Raw genomic sequence first — 27,528 nt, forward strand, 5'->3', positions numbered from 1 at the left:
AAACAGTGAGATGAACACTGGGCTATCTGAGACCTCGATAACCGTAGGCTACGAAGAATAGGCAGTGTATCAGATGCGAAGGAGACAGGGGTGACGTGACTCCTGCTTCCAAGCTGCCTGAATGGTCAAACACCATTGTCAGGTCTTTGCGAAAACAGCTTGGTGCAATCACCGGCAAGGGAATCTTCGAGGCCGTCCCATCAGCTTAAAGGCAGAATTACATCTTCTGTTCTAAGACTTGCTTGTGAGATTTGTACTACATCGCTCAGGGAAACGGGAAGGTCTTGTATGTATATAAAGAGATAGATACGGATCGAAGGTCCACGTAGCGTCTCATTTCAAAGAGAACATGTATAATAATCTGTAGATTACAGGCCCGCAGCCATCATGAGACCATAGCCAACAGTCACAATCACTCCAAAAGACATGATAGACGAGGGAATGCCTCTCGTCAAAAAGTGTTTGACCCTCAAGTATCGTACACCGGTCTCGGGAACTTCCATCATGATTGCAGCTATGAGAAAAATCAGTTAGCACTTTGTTAAACAGAAAACTTACCAACTGAATATGAAAAAAGTGCAGAGATAGAGATGAGGGAGGGGGCGGAGAAACATACTCATATTCGGGAATCCACTGGTCGGCAAACCCATGGCGGCCGAGCACATCAGAGCGGAACCCATGACCAACAGATTGGGATGTGGTTGATCCATGCCCGCGCCAACCTGCTGGACCAGGGGTAAGATAATCAACGCGGCAACAGTATGTGAGATGAAGGTGGCAACGACGAGGATCAGCGCCGCGAAGACAACGAGCACGCCGTACAGGGACAAGTCCGCAACACCGTCTGTGATGCCCTTGGCTATCGTGTGCAGCAGTCCTGATGACGAGACTGCCCTGCCTAGGCTCAATCCACCGGCGGCGAGGATGATGATGGTCCACAGGAAATTGTTGAAGTCTTCCTTGGTCAATATTCCTGTGCCAAAAAATAAGACGAGGGGAATGATTGCGATCACACCCATGTCGCCAAAGATGCCCTCGAGTTGATGTGACGTGCACCACAGGACGATTGTAACCAGCGTGACGAGGATAATAAAGTATTGCATCCCGTTGAGTTTGTCCTTCATCGGGCGAATCGGCACGATCGTCGTTCCTCGTCCTGGCTTGAACGAGACCAGCAGCAACAGCCAAATCAGCACGATGCTGATGACGCAGACTGGGATAGCGATGAAGAACCACACGCCCCAACTCGGGCCGGGCTTCATGTTCTGTAACGCGACGATGTTCTGTGGCGATGCGATTGGGGAGGCCATGCCGCCAATGTTCGAAGCAAGGGCGATTCCCAAGATCAGCGCTTTTGACATGTTACTATCGGCCGGTAAATTGCGGAGGATGGGCTGAATTATACTGAAGCACAAGACCGGAGCAGCAACGTTGGAGATCCACATGCTCAAAAACATGCCGACAAACATATTGGTGAGCAGTACGGTGCGGGCCTTTGTGCCTGCTTTGCTGAGCACGAACGTCGCCATCATCTTCGCAATATGATATTTGGACAGCGCGGCAGCGATGGTGAATCCGCCCAGCAACAGCATAATGACGGGAGTCCACATGGCGGCAAAGACAGCTTTGGTCGCGGCTTTCGAATCGAGTCGATGGTGTGGTTTGTCCTCCGACCGCATGATGCGCAGCACAACCACCAGGAATGGCACGAGAAGGGAGGTGACGAAGAGGGGGATGACCTCGGTCGCCCACAGAAGGGACACGAATACCAGCATTGCGAGACAATTCTGCTGTTCCGGCTTCTTCATGATAGGCACGAAGAGAAGTGCAAGGAAGATGGCCAAGATGGCTATCAGAGCGAAGAAAGTCGAGCTAAACAGCCATTTCGGACACCTGTAACGACCGACGGGAGTGGCGATTTCCTTGGTCGCAATCTCGTCGCGGTCTCCTTGTAGTCGAGCCTGAGAAGGATCTTGTACACCACCTAGCAAGGTTTGCTTGATACCGAAGTTCGCGGCTTGTGCTTTGCGCTCGATCCCAATCATCTCTCGCCAGACCGTGTTCCTTTCCCAGACGACATGCTCCCGTAGGTGGAGGCGCAGTTCTCGTCGAGCTAGATTCTGGTCTCCCTTGGTGACGATCTCGGCATAGCACTTTTCCGCCTGGCGGATGTTTTCTTCCAGACGTGCCATGGTTGATTCGAGGAAGGGGTAGGACGTGTTGACGACCTTTTCGAGATAGTCTTTTCGGATATCTCGGTTGCACACCTTGTCGTATTTCTTTGCCGCCTTCTTGAAGCCCGTCTGGTTGAGTTGGATAAAGGATTTCAGCTCACACAGCGAGACGTAGACGCTGATGATCCTCTTCTTCAGAGTGATGGCTGAGTCGTACAATGCCGACATGAGTCCTGGATCAGATTCTTCCAGCTCCATAGCCAAACTAGGTCTTCGTCTCAGGTAGGTCGGTGAATCGGGACGTACGAGACTCTCTCTCGACTCGCCCAGATCCGTGCGATCAGACTCGGCGTTCCACGCACTCTTGCTCCTTCGCAGGTTGGAGGGCTTCTTTCTGAGCATGGCAGAGTGATCTTCAGCATCACTGTCACTGTCTTCCTCCATCTCGGGCTCCTCTATGCTCACACTCAGCGTCGAGGCCCGCCTCCTGCGCTTGAAGGGCGAATTGAATACACTCTGCGACCGAGTCGCCTTCCGCCGGTTCTCCAGGTCGACAACCTCGTCCATATCCAAATCTTTCGTGTCGGACTTGTACTTCTCCGCATCTTTGAGCAATTGTTCCAGGTCGCCGAAGATTTCCAGTTCTTTCAGCCGGTAAAACGAGCAAACCTTGTCCAGTTCCGAGTCGAGCATGCGCTTAAACGTGCTATCTGGATCGAGCTGTGCACCCAGCAAGGCTGTGTTCTCTTCATCTTGAGGCTGCTCGGCGGGTTGCTTGTTCAGTTGCTTCTCGAGGGTGTAGATGAGCTTCTTGAGATTGCTGTACGAGATGTAGTTGCTGCTCCAGTCCGGGACAGCGTTGAACTGGATGCTGTGCGAGAACTTCATTTCTTCACGCTCCGCGAGCTGCTCGAGCTTGCGTAGACGTTTGGTGAGCTGGTGAGCAGTACGGTCGGGGGATTTCTGTCTGGAATCAAGAGGAAGGAGTTCGATGGACGGACCAGCCGGAGTAGTGGGATTATGAGAAATAGAGGATAGACGAGTATGAGGCCGAGTCCCGTGCATTCGACATGAGGGAAAGGTTCTACGTCCCTTGAAATAAAAAAGGTAGGTTGAGGGTGGGGGTTCAGAGGAATGGATATCGTACGAGGACCTTGCGAGGTGTCGTCAGTGGTACGGATACGCAGAGAGCAGCCAGGATCGCTTGATAAACGGGGGATGAATCTGTGGTTCCGTAGACGGTAAAGGCGCCTTGCAACTTTGCAAGCCAAGTCGGTGCAAGGGCTGTCAACGGGGGATCAAGTGTTGGCCATGGCGGGCGTCGGCCTCACTAGCCCAGCGAAACACGCGACCGAGACTTGTGGTGTTTGGGGGCAAAAGTCAAGGCTGAATCGAACGATGGTACGGCTGAGGGGCGTGCAGCAGACTCTCGAACTCATTCGTTCCACGCTCCTGATCTTGATGAAGCCAAAAGGTGCCTGGAATCGCCCGCAGCCAATTGTCACAAGCTTCAAGCCCGTGGGAGATGGTCTCGCTCAACAACACCACCACCACCAGCAGAAGAACCCCTTTCCGGCCTGAAGCGAGTCGAGTGCTGTTGCTACGGCTGCTCCAGTCGGATATATTATCCTTCCCTAGTGCCTTGGGCTGGTCCATGGAGGCTGTAAACCCCAGTCGGTGCTGAACGGTCACTGCCTACCGTTGATGTCGATGGTACCTAACTACCTTGGTATGTAACATGGCATCAAACTCCTTACTGCACCTTGTACCTTAGAGAGGGAGATATAGGCTGAGCTGAGGACGGCACCCTTCCGGCACAGCTACAGCCTTGCCAGGATCCATTTCTTACAAAAGTCTTCACTCGCCAACGGTGCAGACAAACCAAACGCTCGATCCATGACCAAAGCATCATGACACTCGTCCGCAGCTTCCAAATACTCCAGGTTAGGATTGTTGACCTTGATATGATCCTTGAACGCACGAATGTCATCGACCAGAATCTCATTTGCTCCGGCGACGACGGCAACATTGGCTCCGTCTACTTTGATGCCTTTCCACCATTCTGCCGGGGCGTCCAGCGGTGTATTGTAGTTGTCTGGCGCAGCACCGGCCATGAAGTTGTCACTCCACGTCTTCAGAGCCTCGAGTCCCAGACCGTCCTTGTAAAAGTTCTCCTTGAACGCAGGTGCATTCTGCTCGAACGTCACCCACGGCGAAAGGAACAATACGCCACCCAAATTTCCCGAGAGGGCGAGCTCTGGAACGCCGGATTTGGGGTGCGAAATGTGGCCAAGGAGACCAGCAGTCAGATTCCCTCCTGCTGAATCACCGCCTATGATGATCTATTGACAGACACACACAACCACTCAGAACTCTTTATCCGGTCCGGCTGAGGTAGACGGGTAGGTAGGTGGGATGAATGGGATGCATCAACGGATAAACTCACCAGCGAAGGCCTTGTCCCGGTACTCAGAAGATACTTCAAGGAAGCGACAGCCTGCTTGAGCTGCAAGGGATATACGCCATGGGGAGCCAGTTCTGGAGTGCGTCAGTGAGCCGGAGGATTTCTTCCAAAAGGGTCGGCCTCTCCCCAAAACTGACCATATTCGAGAAACACCACTCGCAAGTCATGACCCTCCTTCTGGGCCTGCTGAATGACCTGCCAGAAGAATGCAAAGTGAGCAGGCGTCGCGGCCAAGTTGTATCCTCCACCTGTGATTTTGATCGATTGAACGATGAATCAGCATCAAGGACTCATAAGTAATGAATGGTAAACTCCCATTCTCCCTCCCCCCCTTAACCCTTTATCCAAAGGAAGACTGGTGCGGCCTGGAACCGTCCACGGCTGGGATCGTATTCAAGGTAATACGTACCGTGAAACCAAAGAACAGTTTTCCCAGCAGTTGCTGAGCCGAGCGACAGTGCACGCCCTCCTTCTTCGAGGTCGGTGATCTCAGGCTGGATCTTGTGCTTCTTGCAAAAGGCCTCGTACGCCTCACCGGTGGTCTCGCCTACACCTCTTTACACGTATCGTTTGTTAGTCGAGGACTCAACCATCGCCGGTTTCCTGCTCTCCCAAGAAGGTGGACAGGGGAGGGATTGGTGGTGTGTGGTGTGCGCATACTGGGCTTGTCGGACTGAGATTGCATTGAAGATGGTCCTTGTGAAGCTATAAACGACATGCTTCTTATATTCCTTCGGACAGTCGTCGCCTCGCGTCCATCCTGTTGCTGCTGCCCATGCTATGGTCGCCACTAGTATCCCACCACGCGGGTTGGGGATGCAGTCAGCGATAATGCTCACAAAACCCACGACAAAACGGTCTCCGCACCAAGGGAGGATCCACCATCCCCCCCCTCCTCGACGAGAGAGAGACAGAGAGAGAGAGAGAATGCCTTGTACTACGGAATTCGCAGTCGAGTACAGAACACAAACATACATCCCTTGGACGCCGCATAGAGCAGTTGCAGATAATCCGTCGCGCCCAGCTGTGGTTTCTTCATCGTGTCCGCCCACGTATGTTCGAGTTGGTGATTGCGATAAGACAAGTGGAGTACAAGTAGAGTGTAGTAAAGGGAAGACTGGACGTGTGAGACGATGGTTTGAGGAGTACGTACCAGGCCATTGCCTTCTTGTACTTTTGCCAGCACACTTTCGTCGTGGCTGTCCGAGGTTGGGACGTCAGGCGTCAATGCGATAGAGTAATCCTCGCTAGCCCTTCAACTACCTCGGGTAGCAGCTACCTAGGTGAGATAGCCCGCCATCCTCCTCTCTCAGTCAAAGTGAACCCCCCACGGGACGCCCGACAAGAAAGCCGTTGTAAGGGAAACGTTGGAATCTAAAGGGTGTGTCCACGGCCAGTTTGGACTTACCAGTCGGTCGTGCCCGTTTGGAGGATAATCCGACAATGCCCTGGGAGGCCTGGTGACCAAAGCTCTATCTAGGACTAGGCGAGGGTCTTGGACCGCTCCATACAAAGGACATGAAGTACTATCCTATTCTGAACTCTTGCTATAGTAGACCTTTTGTCAATCTATTTAACGCCGTCGTAGCATGCAAGTCAACGCTCAAATATATAATGCCTTGAAGGATCTTGAACATTTCATGTATCATACTAAAGGTACCCGACAAACCTCATCACTTTTCGATACGAAGAAGTGGTAAGCCATTGCTCTTCTCCTCAAGAAAGGTCAAATCCGGCTCCTGAATTGACGGCGTAAAGCAACTTTTCCCTCATGGTCCGAATGTCTTCATACCGTGGCAGTTTCAGCAGGTTGACACATGTACTGGTGCTGGGAAGACGTTCTTGGTCATCGCTCGAATCACGAATGCTAAATTTCGGATTGAGATGGCTGAAGCCGAGTAGAGGCGCACGGGGCGTACTGGTGACAAACTTGAGCACTTTTCTGCGATCATCGTCATCCATCTCCTGCAGTGCTTTCCAGAACAGCTGCACCGTGGGATGTTCCTGTCCATCGTCACCAATCGCATAGACTCCTCCATACATGGTGTTCCTCCTCAAATCGGCGATGTCAAGTTCTGTGTTGTCGCCTCCCACGAGTTTCTGCAATTCTTTCTGATTGAACATGGCCAGCCACATAGGTTGAATGATCTGGCCTAGGCCTTTCAAGAAGGCATCAGTGACTGCTTTTGGTTGTTGCTGCAGTCTGTACCTGACAACTCGATCAATGTAGACAAGTCGATTGGTGTTGGTCACGGGGGTGTTGGCTCCATTGGGAATCAGTTCTATTGTATGAGGACGTGACACATCTGCGCCGTTTTCATCACAGTCGTGCATCATATCCGTCACGGTGAAATCAAGCGAGAAATCTGCCTCGACATCACCCGGATAGTTCTTGAGTTTCAGCAGCCCATGATACAACTCCTCATCGTAGTCACGCAAGTCATTGATCGTTGCGCGATATGCAGACTCATTGGAACCCACCGTCGTGCCACCAGTCAATGCCCATTTGAGGAGGAAGAATCCTGCAAAATTGACGTCAATCAGAATGCCTTCGTACAGGCACTTGCCAACTATTCGGCCGATAAATTGCATCTGATGAAGCATTCTTTTGACTTTGCTTTCATACACCCCGTCCGTCCCAGGCAGGATACCGTGTTTCCTCATGTAATTCGTCAATGTTGGTATCAATTTAGGGTTTGGGTAGATTGCATGTTGTGGGCTCTCGGCGAACATGCTGAAATCATCTTCAGGCTGCAAAGCCTCACTTGTTACACTCATGAGGAACTCTTTGGTGACACCGCCGCCATCGATGCCTGCCTCTGGTGCACCAAACTTGTCAATGAAGGTGATCTGGATTGGCTCTTTGAGTCCTTCACCAAGCGGGAAAAATGCATCAAAAGCATCTTGAACCACGCTGTCACGGTGGATTTCAGCATGATGTCGACTGATGATATCGAGTGCTCTTGGGCGGCCGTCTGGGCCCCGTCCTTGTGTTGTTGCAGCTATTGACATTCTCCATTGATCGGGGTCAACGGCTCCGTCTCTTCTCCTGAGCTGATCCTGATAGACAAACTCACGGAATATTTGTACCCGGGTTTCGAAAGGGATGAAGAATGGTAGGTTGCGAAGAATTTCAAGTCGAGGTGCTAAAGATTCGAGCTGTCTCTTTTTCCGAGCCTGTTGTCGCCGCTGTTCATAGCGGTCGGCTTGTCGGGACGCCGCAGATCGTGGCATGTGCGATGGGCGAATCCCGAATATGGTGCTCAACAGGGTCTCGGATGAACCTGACTCCGTAGACAAATCCATATCCATCGCGTCATTGAGGCTATCGTCTTTTTCGTCAGAGTCCTCTTCATCGCCAAGTTGATGCCGCTTTTCCTCTTCCGCTACCACCGCCGGAATGAAGCCAGACATGTTAATATGATCGCTCATCAACCAGTGACCAGCAGGTACGAATGAATGTCTAGAATCCCTTTCATGAAGCATCCGTAACAACCCAGTAACAAGACCTTTGAGATAGCCTTGAGAAACACCATTGCCAGTCAACGTCTGCTCTTTTTGGTCTGTGGATCTTGTGGACGCCACAGGAGCGCCGCCAAAGAGCGCCGCTAGATTGGCCTCCTCGACAGAATCATCACTTTCTACCAGATCTGCTGCGTTCCAATACAGTGTGAATGCCAGGTTCTTCAAGAATGTGGTCATCAGCGCAACGTCTCCCAATGGCAACGCGCCCCTTCTCGATACTATACTGGTTGGAGTATTCGCAGTGCTGAAGCTCCGAGATTTGTCAAATGCGAAGAAATCATCATCGTCCATGAACTTGAGGACAAATGTGTAGAGCTCGAGGAACAGCAATATTATACGCCATTCGTCTCTCCAGATAGATATCTCTTCCTTTGATAGCGGAGCTTGACCAAGTTGATCTGTCTCGGGAGCGGCCTCGCGAAGTATTGATAGCACGCTCCTCTGGTTTTGAACGACTTTCTTGAATACTGTTGTAGATCGTGTGGTTTGCCAAAAGTATTGGATAGTTGAGACGTCATTGTCTCCCATTGATCGTACAGAACCTTGGTACAAAGACATTCGGATGTTCTGGGCCTTGGATGGGAACGCGCGTAACAATGCAACAGCATAGTTTGCTAGTCGTTTGGCGGAATCGAATTCAGAACTAGCCAGCGATTGCTTGCTTGTTCCCATTTCTCGTAGAACGTCGCGTACACTATCCTGCTGGGGTATTCTTTGTATCATTTCCTTGACAAATTCTGGAAGTGGCTCGGGGGTGGTGTTGCCATTCCCGAACATAGGTTGATCTGCAAGATCCAATCTTTGGGCGACTTCGTTCGCAGAATGACCCAGGAGCGATGAGACTGCTTCGATGTAGTTGGTCTGCTTGGCATACCCCTTGTGGAGTGAGTCATGGAAATAGATTAGATGAGCTAGCTGCCACAGCAATTGCGACGTGTCGACGGGTCGTCTAGCATCTGTGGTCAGATCGTCAACTTCGGCGGTCATTGCTGCCGCTAACTCATCCAAATCCAGTGCCTCAGCGAGGAAATTCAACAAGGTTCTGTTGTTGGAGAATGAATTCTGGCTCAATATCTTCCTAGCAAATGCTAGATACGCAGAACGTATGTGCGGACTGGTAGACGAAAGTAATGAGACGATCGCCTCTGCACAGGACGGCCTCATGCTTTCCGTTTGCGACAACACGGCGTTCTCTATTGCGTCAAAGAGGATATCGGCCTTCCGGACCATCTCTTCCGGGACAACGTGACAGAGTAGTGTGATGATCTTTAACAACCGCGGGCCTTGGACGCCCTGGACCTTTTCCGACTGGTTTTCCAATACACTCTTCAAATGCCGGGCTACAACTATTGCGAGTCTGGAGAACGTCGACCTCCACACATCGTCCAGGTTTGATGTGGCCAGTAAAGAGACGGATCGGCTTAAGGCTTCGGCGAAGAAGATCAATCTCCAGGTATCTTGTTCGTCTCTTACCCTGCGCCTCCGGAATTCTTGGAAATGGAGGAGTAACCTGGCTTGATAGAGAAACTCTGCCGGATCCTGATATGCAGCTATGGGCTCGTTCGTATCGATGAGGTTTTCATAATCAAGCCTGTTCGGCGATCCGCATCTTCGAGCCTCATTCTCGTCCCATATGTGCCTCCAATTCGCCTTCGCCTTCCGCCGAGTGAAATGCCCCCGCCATAGCTTTTGTATTCTTCTCGCCGCAGCTAGTCTCTCCCGTTCTTGCTGTCTCTTCGCCCGATCGGCGTGGGCTTGGGCAACCGTGGGTGAAGCGTTGGGTTGGGTCGATCTCGCCGATGCAGCCCAAGGATTTGAAGTGTGTCGACCGGATAGATTGACTTGACGACCCTTACGGGCATTGCCCGTGAACGACTGGTGCATGGCTTGTGACGAGCCAGGCGAGATCAGGAAATGCAGCCTTATGTGAGTGATTGGACGCTGCGAGACAAGCGGAAAGTATTATCCTTGAGACTTTTTGTCTAGCATACAAGGAAACATCGCGGCCGGTTGAATGTAGGCTGAGTAGCGGGATGATAGATCCTCTGCAGAGAAAAGATGGATCTCTAGGGCTTGGACAATTGTCTGTTCTGTCTGGCGGCGAAGTGAAGTGAATGGAATGGAATGACGCTGCGCCTGCCTAGTATGAGGCTGACCTAATCCCGCCGCGCAGCCAGATACCGATCAATTGGGGCAGCTTCGTCGGTTTGATTGGCCGCAGTCTCGATACCATACCGAGTATTGAACTCCGCATGATTGTGTACGGAGCATTCAAAGCATAGCCATGACACCGTCCTAGTCGCTCCTGCAATGTTCTAACACACCTGGACTCATATTGTGCGACCTCAACAGGATACGCCGTCTTGCAAGCACCGCGCTCTAGCAAAGAATTTCCAAGGACAAAGAACCACGAAATACCACCATCTCAACACCACCTTCCCGCGTCATTGAAGTAGGGCACAGGCACTCTCGCACCATCATGTCCACCGACATCCTCACACAGCTCCAAACCACCTACGACCAGCTCCTGACGCAGTTCTTCTCGACCGTCTCGTACCTCTCTCAACGCCACCCACTCGTTGCGCCCGAGCCCGACCCCTCGGATCCCTACACAAACCCACCGGCGCAGATCCAACAAACACCCAATCCGGACGGCGGCGCAGCACAGACGTCCAGCAGCGGAGGTGGTCTGCTCCCTGGACCCGAAGACACAGATCGCAGCGTGTACCCTCTCCGCCCGGCGGCGCCGAACGTGTTTGCGTCTGCGCAGCGCGAGTTGGCCGAGGATCTCGTAACCAAGGCGCAGCAGATCGAGTTCCTGATATCACGACTGCCGGGGATCGGGCGGGGCGAAGAGGAGCAGGCGCGCGAGATCCAGCAACTGGTAGAGAAGGTGCGGCAGATGGAAGTACGGCGCAAGGAGAAGAGGAAGGAGATGCGGGAGTGTGTCAGAAGGCTGGACAGCGTGGTGCTGGGTATGGCGCAGAGTGTGGACTACGAGGAAGACGTGAACGCGAGTCACCCGAACAGGGCTGCGACGGGGGGATGATCGGGTCAGGAATGACGTGGCAATTGTCTCCGACAACTGCAAGAAAAGCAAAAGCTATTGTTCTTCCGGATGGTCGACTCCAAATGGCCAAGATGGATGATGGACTACGTTCGCGCACCCGCCCTCATGGCATCGAAATCCTTTTACGATCAAGGAGAAAGCAGACCAGGCAAATGGCACTGGGGCCCTGCAGTAGTCCATTGATGTTCAATAGCCATGTCATGGGCACGTCATCAGGGGGTCATCATTCAAAAGAACTATCGTCCAGAACGCTACACACGGCTCTTCAGTACTATAAGGAAGGACCTTCTACAACTAAGGAAGAGAAAGAAAAGGCCACAGCAAAACGCTCGCTCAAATTGTCAACAACGGCTTGGCCCACGATGACAAGAACCAAAGGGGCCACACCACATTATTCAAAAGATAACGTCCTTGGAGACAGTTCCCCATCCAAAAATGACGGATATCCGACCAATAATTACCTCGCTCAGTTACTCCACATAAAACGATGCTCGAGTTCTCCGTTCAGGCTGCGAGGTCTTCTAAACCATCGTACTCCTTCGGCGAGTAATCGTCTGATCGGGGTCTTGGCCGACCCCTTTGTTCGCGGTTATCTCGGCCGTATGTAGATTCGAAGCAACGCTGCTCGAGCGCTTCACCCCTGAAGTTCGAGATGAAGACGACGCCTCGTCTCTTGAGCTTGCTGCAGAGCCGGGCCGTGATGGAGGGGCTCTGGACGTTGAGCTCATCCGTGATAAGGGTGTAGGCGCTTGGGTCGAGCTTGAAGAACTTGGTGTAGCTTGAACGGAATGTCGTCTGCTGACCAGTCCTGAGGGACTTACTCTCCGTGGTCTTGGTGCCTTCGACGCCTTTTGTGGTTCTTCAATGGGCGAAGATATCGGTGGATCATAGATACTCAATCGATCGACTGCGTCCTTGAGTTGTTCACCGATACTGCGTTGACGCTCGTGTTTTGGTTCCGTTTGAGCCTCGTCCCTTTTCGTAGGTCTGCCTCTAGCAACCTCTTTCCGTTCCTTGTCTCGCAAAGGACTTGTCGGTTCATCCTTCTTCATAGGAAACTCTTTCCACTTCTCATCGACGCCAGTCGCCTCCTGCTTGATTTGCCCGACCGCCGACTGGGGCTCTTCTGAGTTCACTCGGTCCGCCGAAGACAATCGGATGCTTGTCCTGCCAGACGTGTCTCGCTGCTTCTCGATCCCCTCAACGGCCCCAACAAGCTCTTTCGTAGGTCTTCGCATCTTATCACGTAGATTTGGCAAGGCATAGCTAACTGCTGGCCTTGCCCGTCGAGAACCTCGACCAATGCTCCCATTAAGTACATCCTCGACAGAATTCGAGATGGCTGCCTCCTTGGCGTGATGGGTCGTTCGGGTTGAAGGTTCAGTCGAGATCGGGGAAAGAATGTCTTCGTCCTGTGCTGCTGGAGTCTTTGGTGGCAGGTTGTTCGCCTCGTCTGCTTTTTCCGTGTCCTTAATTATGTCCTTAACGGGAAGCGGCGGTGGTAGGGTCGTTCTTCGTGAGGGCTTGCCATTCGTGGGTCTTTGGTTCTCACCGTTGGATCGTGGGTCAGGATCTAGTTTCTGGGAGACAACAATCTTCCTCTTGGATGGTGAGTTGGTCGTCTTTGGAGCTAGGATTTTCCTATCGCCCATTGATTTCTGTGGCGATGGGATCTTCGTCTCTGCTAGCATCTGATTCTCCCGGCCAGGGGCTCGTGTGAACCTCGACGGCTTCTTTCCCGCTCCTACGCCAGCGACTGCGTCTTGTGTGCGACGAAATACAAACTCATCGTCCTCGTTCGGGCGTAATGCAGGTTCTTCCAGCTCAGAGACATCCAGTTTTCGTTTGGCTCCAGTCTTTAATAACATTGGAGTCGATTTCGTAGGTTCGGCAGCTTCCTCGGTCTGCATGTCTTGCAAGAGAGCACTAGTCCGTCGTTTCCTCCGCTTTTCCACCGTGGCAGAAATCTGCATCTGGTCCTCTATTGTTCCTTCGAGCGACTGTCGGGGGTTGTCGTAGGAAACTTCTTCGTTAACGTCAAAGTGTGCAACTGGCGGCGGCCCTATCTCTGGCGATTCGGAGATTTCCAGCGCTGACCCTGCATTTCTGACATACAGAATCTCGGCGTTTTCTAGAGTCCGTCTTGGGTATTGTTTGTCTTCCATTATTACCGGCAAGCGACCTTCCTGCGCGTCTTTTTCCAGGGCTGTGGCTTCCCTGATTGATTGGCGGTATTTCCATTCCTGTTCTGCCAGACTTTCTGTCGGTGTGCGACTCTTGCGCCTCGTTTTTCTAGCTGCTTTCTCGGGCAGATCACCCATCTCGATCAGCAGCATTGCCATTTCGTTAACTTTGTTCTGAAGTCGGTCCTTCATGTCCATGACATCTTGACTGACAAAATTGACTTTGCGCCATCTGTCTGCTTCTGCTTTTGCTGCGATCGCTTGCTCTCGGAGAGACACATTTTCAGCTACGAGTCGTGATATTTCAGTTTCCATATTGCGAATTCGCTGCGACTGGGTCGAATTAACTCGGGCTATTTCGCGATTTTGACGGATAAAGCGTCTTTTTACTACAGAGCGTCAGCACAGTATTCCGTCTCTGATCAATATAAGAGACGCACAAGCATCGATGCTCTCCGTGGGAGGAGCTGGAGGATCGTTTAGTCTCGCCATGGTTTCAATGCACCAGAGCACGAGCGAGGATTCGACGTCGGGCTCATAACAGAAGCCCAGAAGTGAGAGATGTACTATTCTCAATTAGAGAGAAGATGAGTGGCAGTAGATCGAGTTTCGTTGACCTTCACCTGGGTAGACATCCGCCGTCGGTTATGGTCAAGTTGAATTGTGCTGGTGCTTGGGGATTTTGTGTTGACATGTTCAAGATAGGCATGGCGCCGTTTATACACTCCGCGTAAAGGGGCCAATCGCGCGGTCGCGTTATGCTACGACGCAGTTCATTGAGTGGCATGTGCACTGCGCTCTACCGTACCCGCAAACACCTCCCGACACCGCAGTCATTTGCGAATTCCACAAGAGTCTCGGCTCTGCCTCGACTACATTACGACGAAATACTCGACCGAGCATACTCAATCAAAATGTCATACGGTCCGCGGCAAACGAACGTGTTTCCTTCTGGTTCAACCACTACCCTCGGTGGTCTGCATGGCTCCAATACGTCCTTGCTGCGACAGAGCAACCAGACCCAGTCTGCGCTTCAGACAAGAATCAATGCGAAACGCGCCGAGCTCGAGAATCTCCGCCAGCTACGTGACCTCAGTGGAAATCTTGCAGACCAACTATCGGCACTTGAAGGGAAATTGAGCACTCTAAAGGACGGCGCGCAAAGTGTCGCACTTGTCCTGGCAAACTGGGAGAATGTGCTCCGCGCTATCAATATGGCAGCTAGTATGTTCCCAGTATTCTTCGGTCTAGTTTCATTCTCTGGCTATGTGGAGGAAGGTCCAGGTCCGCCTATCCTTCGATACCGTGTGGCATTGTACCTGACTCGAAGGAGACAAGAGACCTTCCGCCCGCATACATCGACAATCGTTGTGTAGGACAAATGCTGATAATATTATTTAGTGAAAGTTCCTGTTCCAAAGGACGACAACGACGCCGAAGAGAAAGATCTCGACGGGAACGGCGATTCGGAAAAGAAAAAGAAAGCAGGGCAGGAATTGCCTGTACCCCTCGTCAGGATACCAGTGCAGCGGAAAGAAAACGGTGGTTGATATATCTGCTTGATCTGGACAACCAGATAACGCCCGGAATCGCGTCTCTGCATTTTTAAGGGACGGGGAAGGACTGATTGCGCCCCATGCCTTGCTTCCTGCCTTCTTTGGAGCAAAAAACACACAAACCACCCATTTCCCTGTGGATCGAAATCTGGCGCACGATATCAGGACTCCCGTACGAGACGCGGAAATCAAGAAAACCTGACTGAATCGCCATTGTCGCCGGTCTCTCCGGTTCTTTATGCGTCGCTTGCATCATGCGCGAGAGGCCTTCAATGCCAGGGCAAACCAACCTTCCGACCGCAATGTACTCGAGGGTTATCATTCGACGCGGCAGCGCCGTGCCCAACACATACAGGATGGTGTTGCGTAGGCCGCTCGGAGTCTCCTTGGGACTAGTACTCAAGAACATAGGTAGATAAGCGGATGAAGAAGAGTGGGTGCCGCGGCAAAGCAGATCAACCAACAAACCGCATCTCATATATGGCTTGGCCAAGCAGAGGAAGGAAGTGGTTTTCGAAAGAAAAAGGGCCCTAGCGAGGAAAAAGCGCCAGAAGGATACCTCGTATAGTACCTAGGGTGCAGTGTCGTTTGGCGTAGTGCAAAGAGGCTCCCATCTATTGCAATTGTACGTAGATACATACGTAGTTAAGAACTCGGTGCTATGCTTTGTTACACCTTTGGCATCCTCGAATCACACTAACGGATGAGTGATGCGTGATCGGTGCGTAGAGAGAGAGAGAGAGAGAGAGAGAGAGAGAGAGAGATTCGTCTGATCCGTCATCCGAATTGATTCTCTCCTTTTCCCAACTGCGTCGACTCATGCCACACCAAGTGATACCAATGACACCAAAAACACAAAACCCAAACACCATCGCTGTGGGCAGATGGGATTCAAATCTTTGAATCCCCAGAAATACAAAATTCGTTTATCGTCCAATACTGGCCGGCCCAGTCAATTCCTTCCTCTGTCCCTGTCCTTGGCTCTGTCGTTGGCATGTCAAGTCGAGTCGAGACAAGTCGAAAATCGGAGTTTCAAGTCCAATCAAAGTCAATGTCTAGGGAGCTCTTCAAGTTGTCAACTCCATACCTCATCTTGACGACCATGTTCATGGTGAGGACTCTCAGTTGGTCATTTTCTCTCACGAAGTAGCCACAGCACTCGCACCTGCGCCAGCACTCGCGACGCCATCCCCACGCGCCATCTTCTCAGCAGCCTGCATTGCCAACTTCCTCTTCTGCTTCTCCGCCCATTCGCGACTTGCTTGTCGTCCACGTTCAGCAGCCTCAGCTCTGGCTTTGCGCGTCGCCTCTTCCTTTTCCTTCCTGTCCTTCTCTAGCCGTTCCATTTCGATCTTGGACCGTGCAAACACCTCCTTGCCGCGTGCCTTTTGCTGCGCCTGGTCCTGTTTGGTCACGGACAGCTTCTGCCCCGCGGCCAGCTGGACCGAAGAGACTCTTGGTTTCGCGGGACTCGACTTGGCTCCCACGACACTGTTAGTCCGGCGGACGCTCGAGTTGGCTTTCGTGACGTCCCTGGACAGTCCCGAGTGGAATGACGACGGTCGCATCTTGGCGGGTTCGCGCTTAGGGGCCACGTTCTCCTTGTTCGTTCCGGTCGAATAGATGCTCAGGCGTGCTTGACTGGCTTTGGTGTCGCGTGGAAGCACGCTGGGTCGGGACGTCTTGGCTGGCGCCGGGCGAGCTTTGAAGATCTTGCGCTCCTTTTCGGCTTCTTCTTCACGTTTGAGGCGTTCCTCTCGTTGAGCCTTTAATTTCGCGGAGATCGCTTCACCTGGAAGACTGAACGTTGGTCTCGTCGGTGGTTTGGCAGACTTGGCTGGAACGAATGCAGGTTTGTTGGTCGACAGAGTAGTACTGGGCACACGCTTCTTTGTCGTATTGGGAAGAGACTTGGATGGAGAATTGGAGAATGTCAGGAGTGGCATGGCGGAAGCAGACGAAGACTCTCGAGGCTTCAAACCGTCGATTATGGGCTTCTTGGCTTGCTTTGCGACTTTAAGTGGTTTTATGGCCGCTTTCGCACTCGATGCACGGCTGGTTGCTGTAGATCTCGGCTGAACACTTGGTCGTCTGTCGGCAGGAGCAGGTTTTGACGGAGACTTTGATGGCGACTTGCGAGGGCTTTTTGCAGCAACTGGTTCGGACTTTTGTGAACTACCCGGTGCTTTTGAATTTGGATGAAGATTCAGCTTTGCTGGCGTGTTCTTGCTAGACTTGACCGGTGACTCGATCTTGAGATCGTCCAAAGCCGGGAGTCTCTCAGAAAACTCCTCGATTGCGTCTTCCAAGGCGTCAATAGCGTCCACAGAATCTTCGATCCTCGGTAGCTGGTTGCTGGGGTCATATGAGGGAGAACGTGCCACGTCTGCTGTGTAGTGCATCTTGCTGGGGGATCTGGATTTGATTTGCTCCACGAAGGAATCTTCGACGTTGCTTACGGCTGGTGTTGTTGGGGCGTGTTCAGGCACATGGATATCTGGATTGAATCTGGGCGTCTTTGGAGCTTCGTTGCGAATTGGGCTGGGAGTTGAACTGTGTGCAAGGGGCTGGACTGCCACGTCTACTACTTTTTCGGAGCTGGGCTGTTGCGCGCTTTGTGGCTCCAGCGAGGCCGTGTCCGGAGATTCTTCCTCTTCTTCTTGTGTTTCTGGGGACTGTTCCTGACTCTCGTCGACGACCTCTGCGGATACTAACTCTATATGTTGTGCCTCAAGATTGTCTGCTACAGTGGCCTCCTCCTCGTTCTTGTCCTTCTTGTTCTGCTTACCCTTTTTCTTGCTCTTTGATCGTTTCAGAGGCGCAGACTCTTCAACTCCAGGAGCGTCTTCGGCGGTAGGGTAGTTTTCTGCAGTGATATCTTTGAGAGCTGGTCGGTCGGTCTCGTGAACCTCGCTCGACTCGTCTTGGTTCCTGGAGGTGCCCGCGTCCGGATCTTCGTGTATGGATTGGAATTCGTCGTGAGCCTGAGCCCGGAGAGCAGCTCTTGTGATGCGCATGGCGTTCGGCGTTTGAAACACGTGGAATTAAAAGGGCGTAGGTAAGAGGTATGGCTGGTGGATGGAAATAGAAGTAGACAGAGGTTGGTGTTTGAAGATGTAACGCGTTTTGTTTGGGGTCAGAAGTGACCGGGCAACGGCAGCAGCCCCAGGAGCAGCAGCAGCACCAATGGGCCCAGACACACCCAGACAGCTGCCAAGCCATCGATCCGTCCATCAGCCCTCGATCTGAGCGTTGGTCCTCCATCCATATCTTGTCGCACTCACGAGTTGACTTCGGCGAATGCATTGATCTGGAAAAAAGCACGTCGAGTTTCTCCCCAATAAAACAAACTATGACGAACCGTCGGTGACGAGAGTCACCAGCTCATCAGTCTTACGCTGACTCCATCTGGGGTGAAACTCGGCTTCAGGAACCCTCACGCGAACAGTCCAGACTCTTAGCTGACTTCTAGGCGAGATTGCCGTCTGTTGATGTCCAGCTCATGGCGAGGTCCAGGGCTGGAACAGGGAACTTTCCCAAAGAGCCTCACTCTGTGTCCCTCAAAGGTAAGTTTGCCATCGTCGCCATTAGAATTCCTTATTGTGCTAATACATTTAGTTCTAAGGTAGTGCTCCAAAGGTCATTTATGGCCTTTTAATGAACCATACTCATTCGATCTTAGGCTCTCGCGACCATCACTAGCCCAACAGCACCCGTTACCGCGCGAGAGCGAGACCAAGATACCGCATACAGCCTCTTCGGCATATCCAAGCGATGGCACTGACCAAGAGTTCATCCTTTCAACCAATCTAGGGCTTCCGCCTTCATTTGGCTCTGCACATGTAGGCGAGACTTTCTCGTGCGCACTCTGTGCAAACAATGAACTCCCCCCAGGAAGGACTTTCAAATCGGTGTCCGGCATCCGGATCATCGCGGAAATGCAGACTCCATCTCAATCTCTCCCATTGGAACTTCATGCTGCTGATGTCGAGGAGGACCGCATAGACCCTGACCGATCACTGCAGAGAATCATCCAGTTCGACCTGAAGGAAGAGGGCAATCATGTCCTTGCTATCAACGTTTCGTACACAGAAACAACGTCTGGCGATGGCCAGGCGACCAGCGGAAAGGTACGGTCATTTCGAAAGCTGTATCAGTTCGTTGCTCAGCCATGTCTGAGCGTGCGGACAAAAGCGACGGAGCTGCCATCAATCGAAGTTGCTGATAAAAGTCACCGTCCCTATGGAAGAACAGTTTTAGCTCGGTATGTGCTGGAAGCACAACTCGAAAATGTGTCTGACAGTTCGATTGTGCTTGAAGAGGCACGGCTTCAGACCAAGGCACCCTTCAAAGCCACGTCCCTCAACTGGGATGCGGAAAGAGATGCTGGAGTCGATCTCGAACGTCCCTTTGTGAATATGCGAGACATTATCCAGGTAGCTTTCCTTGTGGAGCAAGAACAAGACGTATCTGAAGGGCTTGAGGAGTTACGGTCCAGTATGAGAAGAGATGGCAGGGCAGTGCTAGGTCAACTAGCTATCCAATGGCGGACATCCATGGGCGAACGAGGTGCTTTGAGCACCGGAAATCTTTTGACGAGGAGGAAGGTGTCGTAATTATACATCTGTCAACGACGAAGCTGTATGTCGCAAGTATTGAAATCATGGTGCGTGCATACTGAGTCCGTTCATTTTCCCGGCCAAGGCGCTGACGCCCCTCAACTTCCTCGGCACAATTTTGGGTAGATCAGGTACTGTCTCTTCCTGCTTGAACAAGCCGTCTTCCAATTTGGCCGGGGTTCGTGTGATGATGCTGTGGTAGTCCCGTCCCTTTGCCGCGGAGCCAATTTCTGATCTCTCAGTGCCTCCTGGTACAGCGATGATGCGCCATTGATGTTGCGAGGTGTCAGAGAGTAAGTCTGTCTTCGTGGCCCCAGATACTGATCTCGCCGCCAGACTCTTTCGCCCCAGTCCCGAGAGAGATGATCTGAACCCTGCCCGTCCTCGTTTGGCGGCAATGATTGCATCAAACAGAGCTACCGAAGGCTTCGTGGAGTTGTCCTCGCGATCCATGATGAATTCATTCCATGCTTGTGTTTGTTGGAGCATTTCCATGTAAGCTGCATGGTCAGTGGGTAGAGATCGAATGAATGTCTCGCTATCGAATTGATTCACAGCTCCGAGCTTTCTCTTCTGAAGTGGTGCAGGATACATGAATCTCCTATATGTGTAGAAAAGGCTTGCAAGGCATCTCACAAATGCTGCTCGAACTTGATCGGGATAGAAGGCTGACGAGCAGACGATGGTGATCTGGTGAGCACATCTATCATGGATAACGAATCCACACCCAGAGCACCGATAATATCCGTCCTGGGCCTTTTCGTCGCAGAGAACACAGGTTGAGGGTCCGTCGGTGCCTCGCCATTGGAGACAATGTCCTTCGACCCAAAATGTCGTGTCCGTGTTTGTTGCTGTATTATGGGCGTGCATATGCGGCATTATTGTCGATGCGGCCAAAGTAGACTGGGCGTAGGTAGAAGGTGCATAATTCGATGTGCCGCGCATGTCGGGGGATGATAAGGTCGAAGGGCTTGCATTGTGTCGTACAAATGGTAGACTGGCCTTTCTCATCATATGCGTAGACCCAGAAAAACTTCGTTTTGACAGAGAATCGAAATGTCCCGATCTCTTCTCCCGCAAAGTCGTCTGTAAACCATAGCCAGAGTCGTGGCGAGGCGACCCATTACCAAGCCTGTAGGACAAGCCTCCTTTGGGAGGAGACATTCCATCCGAGTCGGTGTGGAAAGACTGCCGAGCGGTGACAGTTGAGGATGTTCTTGGTCGGTCGATACTCTTTCCTCGAGTTGGTCCACTGCTCAAGAAGACATTCAACATTGGTGCACGCCGAATCATATCTGAAGCGGCCTGCGGGCCGAACGACGTTGAGCTTAAACTGGACAACTTGTCTAAATTTGTTGATTTGGTGATGGCGGTGAAAGGGGTCTCGACCTCCGCCGAGAAGGCATCATGGGGGAAGGTCTCTGCCGCGTAAGGTGCACTCCCGGGTTTCACTCCAAAAGCGTGGTGCAGCGGCGCTGCCTGATGTAAAAGAGACATCAGTTTCCTTCGTTGCTGCTTCGGTAAGTTCGGTGGCGGCTCAACACTATGCAGTTCATTCTTGTCTAGATCGACTAGGACGAAGTCGTCCTCTGGTAGGTCATACTTTTCGTAATTGCGATTGATACCGCAAATGTATGGGCAAGGCGCATCGAGAGCCTGGACCAATCGTGATGGTAGTACAGGAATGTACACACCCGCCCATTCAAGTGGCCAGATCAATTCCAAAATGGCTTTGCTGACTAGTTGAAGCATGGATGTGTGTGAAGAGAGTAAAATGATCCTGGACTCGGCCAAGACATACTCGAATAATAATACAATGTTGGGAATAGTAAGTGTTCTGAACAAGGGATAGAGGTCAGTTGTTCGACTGCCAGGAAGTTCGTTTGCAGCTTCTTTCTTCGCGTAAAGTTTGAGTTCGCGTATCGATATCTGGACTTGAGTCTGTGACGAGAGTGGACTGGGCGCCTCCATACACAGGCTATACACGTAGCGTTCCAAGGGCTGCCACATACCGACTTTGGGTGAGCTTGGGGGGACTCTGAGAATTCCACCATCTGTCATGGGGACCACAACAGCGCGCAACCACTGTCGCCAGAAATTGATCGAAGAAGATTCTGTTCCGAGGATCCCATAGGCTCTAGGAACCCAATAGCGTGTTTCACCAATACCCAGACCTTGGATATCATTTACAGACCCGTGCCGCAGCGGTCGCAGCATATCGGCCATCATGGTGATCTTCTCTTCCACGGCACTGATGTCATCCTCTAGCTGCTCTCTTTCTTGGGAGTCTGGGGATACTTCTGGAAGCTGTGCCAACAATCTCGACAACTTGGCACTCTCAGTTGTCAATCTTTCCTCAAGGGAAGCGGCCAATTCTCGTTCTGCATCAGACATGTGTGAATTTCTCCACTCGACGCATTTCTTCTCAAGGTCGGATGCCAATTGACGAGCAACCGGAATCCACAAGGTGACCTGGACAGCGATTACCCTGGAACCATCGGAGACAGTCATAGAAAACTCATGCCATGTTGATCTAGGCCTAGCATCGGCGCAAACGACCTTGATATCGTTGGGGAACGCAAACATAGGCACATATTCCGGAAATGACCCTCTCCCTCTCATATAATCGAATGTTGACGTTCGGGGATATCTCTCCAACAGTACGGGCTCAAATTTACGACTCAATGGATGTTCGTCGGGAGGAACACGCAAAGTTTCAGGGCTCGGTATTACCGAGTTGTAGCTGCTCAGTCTGCGCGATGTTCGCGTCGAGGTACGCCTGGCCATCGACGGTTGCCGCTTTGTGCTGCTCATATCCTTGAAGGACATATGTCTGCGGATGCTGCCAAAATTACGATTTGGCAGGGAAGACACTTCGTCCTCAAGCACAATCTTCTGCGTCTGAGGCCGTAACTTGGAACGATCTTGCTTGGCTGTTTCCGAAGGACTGAAGCTGAGGTCGAGGAAAAAGGTGTCTCGATCCGTCGCGAACCTTTTCATGGCCTTTTCGAAGTCTGCTTCGCTCAAGGCAGATGACATACGAGGACCAGTAATTGTAGGCGATGGTCGAATGGTCATACTGCTCCGATTGCTTCTCGGCGATTGCGCCACATCGTTCAAACTCTGGATAGCGTCCCTAGCCTCGTCCGAGAGTTGAGACAGTCTTTGATAGGAATCATGCCGCGAGTGGTGAGGTGAAGCTTTGGGGGATTGAAGAATTGAAGCTTGGCCATCGTTCGTCGTTGGTTCCTCCTTTATCGGCATATCAATACCATTGGTATCGTTGAAGTCGTAAGAGAATCTAGGTTGGGAAAAAGCATCCACCATTTGTTGGCTGTCCAGACCTGCAATCCAGAAGTAGTCAGCAAGCGGCCGGGAAGCATCCTCTGATTCGGTTGGAGCCATGGTCATCCGCGACATGTCGACTTGACAATAATGGGATGGTATTCACTGCATCGTTCTCGGAGGAAAGATGTTGCCTTTCGACGTGCGGAAATTCTGTGGATGACAAGAAACGGCGGTGGTGTGGTGTTCCAGGGTTGCGTCGAGAGCCAGGATATCTATGGCTCGCTTATCATGCCGAGGAGAACTTCACTAAAAGTGTTCCTCGCTAACACACAGCGAGAAACACTGGCCTTCGAAATAATCCCAGTGTCGGTAGGTGGTGGACTCTGGAACTTTGATCCAACCGACAACGACTCGCCTGCTGCAGAGAGAGAGAAACACTGCTTCGAAAGGACAGAGTACGCGCTTGTGGCCTCCGCAGGGAAGCTCTCTTGGACGTGGGAACAACGATCGCGCGAGGAATGGAAAATGGAGACTAACAAGGTGCAACTGGCGGGTATTGAAGTGGCCAGGGGGCGTAGGGTACTGCAAGTGAAGAGGGAAGATCGTCCGGAGGGCTAGCGCCAGTGAAGGACAAAGCAGGACAAACTAGCTGGACGGGATGTGAAGTCAACAGGGTTCAGAATCTCCACACAGGATAAAATCAGAATTCTCAAGAATGCAATCATTTTGCTCAATCATGCATGATTCAGGATCCAAGAAGCGAGGGGTAAAAGCCGCGTCGGGATAATGCTGGAATGGCTGAGTTGAAACTGTGAGGCCAACGATGATCGAGAGATGAATTGCGACTAAAAGTGACTTTTGACTGACCTCTAGGTAGAGTACGGTACCTAACTAGTACAGGTACTGTAGGTTTGTCTAGGCTAGGGAGGTTCTAGGCACGGTTGGGGCGCTCTTAGGGCCTTCTTAGGGTGCTGTTAGGGCGCTGTTAGGGCGTCTTTGGGGCCCCTGAAAGTTCTGTTTTGAGAGTTGTACAGGACAAAAGTATCGACAAGACTAACTACAGATACCTGCCTACCTATAAACAGGGCCAAATCAGTAGAAGTCAGTGCATGGCACCTCAGCAGTATCATCAACCTCTACACTCCTCCTCTCCCTCGATTCGCATGGACCCGTAGTCCTTAGTCCTGCCTGTCGTCTTCTGTCATGTCACCCTTGACCTGTCTATGCAGTTGGAACGCAGTTAGCAGGACTTTTGGCATCATGGTTGGCATTGCTGGATCTTCAAGGTCAAAGAGGACATTGAATCAGTGGATCCTTGTTCATTACGATTGCGCGTCCAAGCCACGACCTCGTTTCTGAATCCAAGCGACAAGTAGTCGACAGCTTTAAACCTCAGCGCTAAAGGGCACGGGACGATTTGGCCTACAAGTAGTTAAAGATAGAAAAATACCCCGTACTCGCCCCTGGTATGTTTCATTGTGCCTTTAGCCTATAACTCTGTCTCTCAGTTCGAGAAAACACCAGATACCCCGAGTACCTAATATGATGCTGATGAGAGGGTCAACATGTGTTAAGGACGCATGGTTATGTCGTTGTCGTGTCCGGCTGTCATAAATCCTCCGACATATGCAGCGAAACCTCCAAGGATCATGCAGAAGAATCCATGTCATCTTTCAATCCCTCATGCACTGCTCCTGACATGCAGATAGAAGGTTCTCCTTGTGTAACGTGAACCTGTTACTCTACCGGACCCTGAATAGGAGGGTTGATCTGCATTCACTTTTGGCTGCAGTACTTCAGCCCCCGTCACACCACCACTCTGTCCATTTGGCGCTGGCCTGATTTCTACTGAGACCAATAGTCTTGTTGGTACTTTATGGAGAACAGAGTTCAGTTGAGGATTGATATGTACGTATTGTATTCGCGCACTCACAAAACAGCCATGCGGGGACCTCAACTCGTATCCACTCAAACGAGGCTTTCGATCTCACCGCGATCGACAACCTCAAGTGGCATGATCTGGGCAACCTTTGGCACAAGCGCCCAGATGTCGAGGTTATTCTGTTCGCATCCTCCTTCATATATATGAGGGGAGGCTCAATCAAGTCCTCCGTTGATGCTGATCCAGGCCACTTCTCTACCGAGCACCCCGCAGAAATCTCGCCATCATGTCGACAGCCGCGAGTGTAGGGCTTCGTCCTAGCCCAGCCCTTACCATTCCCTTGATCTCCTCCTCCCTGACCGTCTTCTACGCCATCATCGAGCCGACCATCTTCCTACCGTTCATCAATGCCGCCAAAATAGACGCTCCAGCTGCCAACAAGACCATCCGTCTCTGGTGGAACGACTACCTGCCTGCGGGCCTCGTTACAATCTTCAGCATTGGCCTGACGGGTGTGGTAGGAGGCATCAATGCAGCCACACACTTCCCACACTACAGCCTCTCGCGGAAGCTCTGCTTCGCAGGCGCCGCTTTTTCCGCCGGGCATTTCGCCTACGGCTACCATATTTCGCAGGTGATCAAATCGGTGTGCGACGAGGAAGAAGAGAAAACGGGCCGCACCATGGACCATGTTAAGACATGGCTCCGCGTTCATCTGCAGAGAACACTGCTCACAGACTTGCCCGCCCTGGCTTGCTTTGCGTGGGTAGCCTTTGGCCCTCAGGAATGAGTTGTAAGGAACGAGCACTCGAGTCACCCGTTTGCGCCCGGAGAACTCCTCGAGCATAACAATGGCCAGAAGTAGATTTGAGAGAGGCGACTGGCTCAGCTACCTATTTACCTGCTCTAGGATAAGGCACTATGTCCGCACCTCCTCTGTGTACCGCTTGCTTCTTCAGCTGTCGTTGGGATCCGGGGGATGCTCCGTGGATAAACACAATTGCTATTCAAACGCCACAGCCTTTGCAACCGGACCCCCGTTGAACAGATTCTTTCGGCCCTTCTTGCTTTACTGCTTGTTTTTGACCCCGAAAGACTCCAGATCCAACTTGGCATAGATTGGTTGACCGTTAGCCCCGTGCCTCACCACCTTTGCCTTCACCGCACCTTTTTCGGCGCCCTCTTACGCCTTGCCACCCCCCTTTGGCCCCTTGACAGGCTTGACACGCTTCTTGTGGCTGTTCTTTCGTGCCTGGACCACAGGACTGATCTCGCCTCTCGCCTTCTTCGCGTTCAAGATGTCGTCGATTGCCTTGTTGAAACTTGGCACTTCCTCGCGCAGCGTGCGGTACGAGCCTTTGGCTTTCAGCGTGCCGGCCCAGAAGCGAAGAGCGACGTGCTCAGCCAGGAATCTCTGCATCTCAGCGTCCGGTGGACTCGCGAGCCAAAGCATACGGACGTCCTCGGAGTGGATCTGGTTCGCCGCAAGTGTCTCCATGCGCTTGCTGATGTTGCTCTCGAGGTACTCGCAGCCGATAATCGCGGCGCAGGACTGAGCGTAGTACAGGAACGCAAACGCTTTGAAGCGCGGGTTGGAGAAGGCCTTGAGACCCTTGCCGTCGCAGCAGGACACCATCCAGTTGAGCATGTGCTTGTGGATCACCATGTTCCCTCCAACGATGATGACCGTCTTTTTGGTCGGGAACTGCTTGAGGTCTTGGGTCTTGACTTTGTTGACCGGCGGGATTTCATCCCTCCACTTCTTCGAGAAGCTGACTGCGAGCTTCTTTGGGAATGCGTCTCTCAAGAGTCGAGCTTCGGCCGTGGCGGTTTCCTTGTACAGGATGGTGATTGTTTCGCCATACTTGAGCCTGTGTACGGGAACTCTATCAGTGTACTGTAACATGGTCGGTCAAGAGGGGAAATTCTTCAAACTTACTCTTTGAGTTTGGTAGGAGACAGTGCCGTGATGGGTCGAGACATGTTGAGGCTTGGACGGTCTGCTTGTCAAGGTCAAAGCCCAAGGAATGATGAAGCCGTTGAACGAGATGCCGCTATTACAAACAAGGGAGTTGCAAGATCGGTCGGCTTGAGCTTGTATGACTCGTGCACACTGGAAGAGTCTCTGAGGGACAGACGGTAGAGAGAATATGGGAACAGTTCAAGCAAGAATGGAATCCAGACCTTGTTTGTGTGAGTGATAAGAGCACGCAAGAAGAAGACTGGGAAGAAGGGGAGAAAGCGATATTTTTATACCTCGCTCGATGGGATTCATGAGTGAAGTTGGCGAAGTTGCAATAACATTGTTCATTACTGCCTCAATGAGACCTTGCTTATACCAGAGGATTGTTTGTATATATTGTTTGCGTAGACAAACGGGGTGCACGAGCACGATAGCCATGGGTCTACACTAGGGCGGTCCGAAGCGGCTCATGAGGTGAGTATGAGCCAAGGTGAACCATTGATAAGTCAAGTATCAAGAGAATGTGGATCTCGGTGTCTGTGAGTACTTGAATGCAGAGAGGGAAGGCGTGACGGCGAGAGTCTTAAGAGATCGATCTGGCAAAGAGGAAGGGAAGTGATAGTGAGCGCCTGAGAGACTAGATCGATTCGGCCGATCTGAATACATATGATACATAGACGGTACATGATTTGAGAAACGGGAGACCACGACAAGAACAGAAAAGTAGTAAATCACATACACACATACATACATACACACATACATACATACACACATACATACATACACACATACATACATACA

The 27,528-nt window shown here is 51.8% G+C and overlaps 11 protein-coding genes across 11 annotated transcripts; 4 read left to right on the plus strand and 7 right to left on the minus strand.

Annotated features, from left to right (window-relative positions):
- Positions 1-368: 368 nt before the first annotated feature.
- Positions 369-3,239, minus strand: PV08_07470 (uncharacterized protein; the record flags this gene model as incomplete). The annotated part of the gene is made up of 2 exons (XM_016381800.1): positions 369-514; positions 617-3,239. 2 exons carry the CDS (start codon positions 3,237-3,239, stop codon positions 369-371), a joined length of 2,769 nt encoding a protein of 922 aa, XP_016234902.1.
- Positions 3,240-3,994: 755 nt separating this feature from the next.
- PV08_07471 (uncharacterized protein) lies at positions 3,995-5,356 on the minus strand (the record flags this gene model as incomplete). Its single annotated transcript, XM_016381801.1, has 5 exons — positions 3,995-4,516; positions 4,621-4,712; positions 4,776-4,886; positions 5,048-5,185; positions 5,299-5,356. 5 exons carry the CDS (start codon positions 5,354-5,356, stop codon positions 3,995-3,997), a joined length of 921 nt encoding a protein of 306 aa, XP_016234903.1.
- A 998-nt stretch (positions 5,357-6,354) lies between these two features.
- PV08_07472 (uncharacterized protein) lies at positions 6,355-10,047 on the minus strand (the record flags this gene model as incomplete). The annotated part of the gene is made up of 1 exon (XM_016381802.1): positions 6,355-10,047. One exon carries the CDS (start codon positions 10,045-10,047, stop codon positions 6,355-6,357), a length of 3,693 nt encoding a protein of 1,230 aa, XP_016234904.1.
- Positions 10,048-10,642: 595 nt separating this feature from the next.
- Positions 10,643-11,212, plus strand: PV08_07473 (uncharacterized protein; the record flags this gene model as incomplete). Its single annotated transcript, XM_016381803.1, has 1 exon — positions 10,643-11,212. The coding sequence occupies one exon, from the start codon at positions 10,643-10,645 to the stop codon at positions 11,210-11,212; it is 570 nt and encodes a 189-aa protein (XP_016234905.1).
- Positions 11,213-11,737: 525 nt separating this feature from the next.
- PV08_07474 (uncharacterized protein) lies at positions 11,738-13,908 on the minus strand (the record flags this gene model as incomplete). The annotated part of the gene is made up of 3 exons (XM_016381804.1): positions 11,738-12,028; positions 12,055-13,805; positions 13,857-13,908. The coding sequence occupies 3 exons, from the start codon at positions 13,906-13,908 to the stop codon at positions 11,738-11,740; spliced, it is 2,094 nt and encodes a 697-aa protein (XP_016234906.1).
- A 422-nt stretch (positions 13,909-14,330) lies between these two features.
- On the plus strand, positions 14,331-14,966 carry PV08_07475 (uncharacterized protein; the record flags this gene model as incomplete). The annotated part of the gene is made up of 2 exons (XM_016381805.1): positions 14,331-14,640; positions 14,818-14,966. The coding sequence occupies 2 exons, from the start codon at positions 14,331-14,333 to the stop codon at positions 14,964-14,966; spliced, it is 459 nt and encodes a 152-aa protein (XP_016234907.1).
- A 1,145-nt stretch (positions 14,967-16,111) lies between these two features.
- PV08_07476 (uncharacterized protein) lies at positions 16,112-17,989 on the minus strand (the record flags this gene model as incomplete). The annotated part of the gene is made up of 1 exon (XM_016381806.1): positions 16,112-17,989. One exon carries the CDS (start codon positions 17,987-17,989, stop codon positions 16,112-16,114), a length of 1,878 nt encoding a protein of 625 aa, XP_016234908.1.
- Positions 17,990-18,474: 485 nt separating this feature from the next.
- Positions 18,475-19,588, plus strand: PV08_07477 (uncharacterized protein; the record flags this gene model as incomplete). Its single annotated transcript, XM_016381807.1, has 3 exons — positions 18,475-18,538; positions 18,591-18,597; positions 18,655-19,588. The coding sequence occupies 3 exons, from the start codon at positions 18,475-18,477 to the stop codon at positions 19,586-19,588; spliced, it is 1,005 nt and encodes a 334-aa protein (XP_016234909.1).
- Positions 19,589-19,633: 45 nt separating this feature from the next.
- Positions 19,634-23,011, minus strand: PV08_07478 (uncharacterized protein; the record flags this gene model as incomplete). Its single annotated transcript, XM_016381808.1, has 1 exon — positions 19,634-23,011. The coding sequence occupies one exon, from the start codon at positions 23,009-23,011 to the stop codon at positions 19,634-19,636; it is 3,378 nt and encodes a 1,125-aa protein (XP_016234910.1).
- Positions 23,012-25,047: 2,036 nt separating this feature from the next.
- PV08_07479 (uncharacterized protein) lies at positions 25,048-25,551 on the plus strand (the record flags this gene model as incomplete). The annotated part of the gene is made up of 1 exon (XM_016381809.1): positions 25,048-25,551. One exon carries the CDS (start codon positions 25,048-25,050, stop codon positions 25,549-25,551), a length of 504 nt encoding a protein of 167 aa, XP_016234911.1.
- A 393-nt stretch (positions 25,552-25,944) lies between these two features.
- On the minus strand, positions 25,945-26,744 carry PV08_07480 (uncharacterized protein; the record flags this gene model as incomplete). The annotated part of the gene is made up of 2 exons (XM_016381810.1): positions 25,945-26,632; positions 26,701-26,744. 2 exons carry the CDS (start codon positions 26,742-26,744, stop codon positions 25,945-25,947), a joined length of 732 nt encoding a protein of 243 aa, XP_016234912.1.
- Positions 26,745-27,528: the final 784 nt, after the last annotated feature.

This window comes from Exophiala spinifera (assembly GCF_000836115.1).
Source record: "Exophiala spinifera strain CBS 89968 unplaced genomic scaffold supercont1.5, whole genome shotgun sequence".
NCBI classification, from domain to species: domain Eukaryota; kingdom Fungi; phylum Ascomycota; class Eurotiomycetes; order Chaetothyriales; family Herpotrichiellaceae; genus Exophiala; species Exophiala spinifera.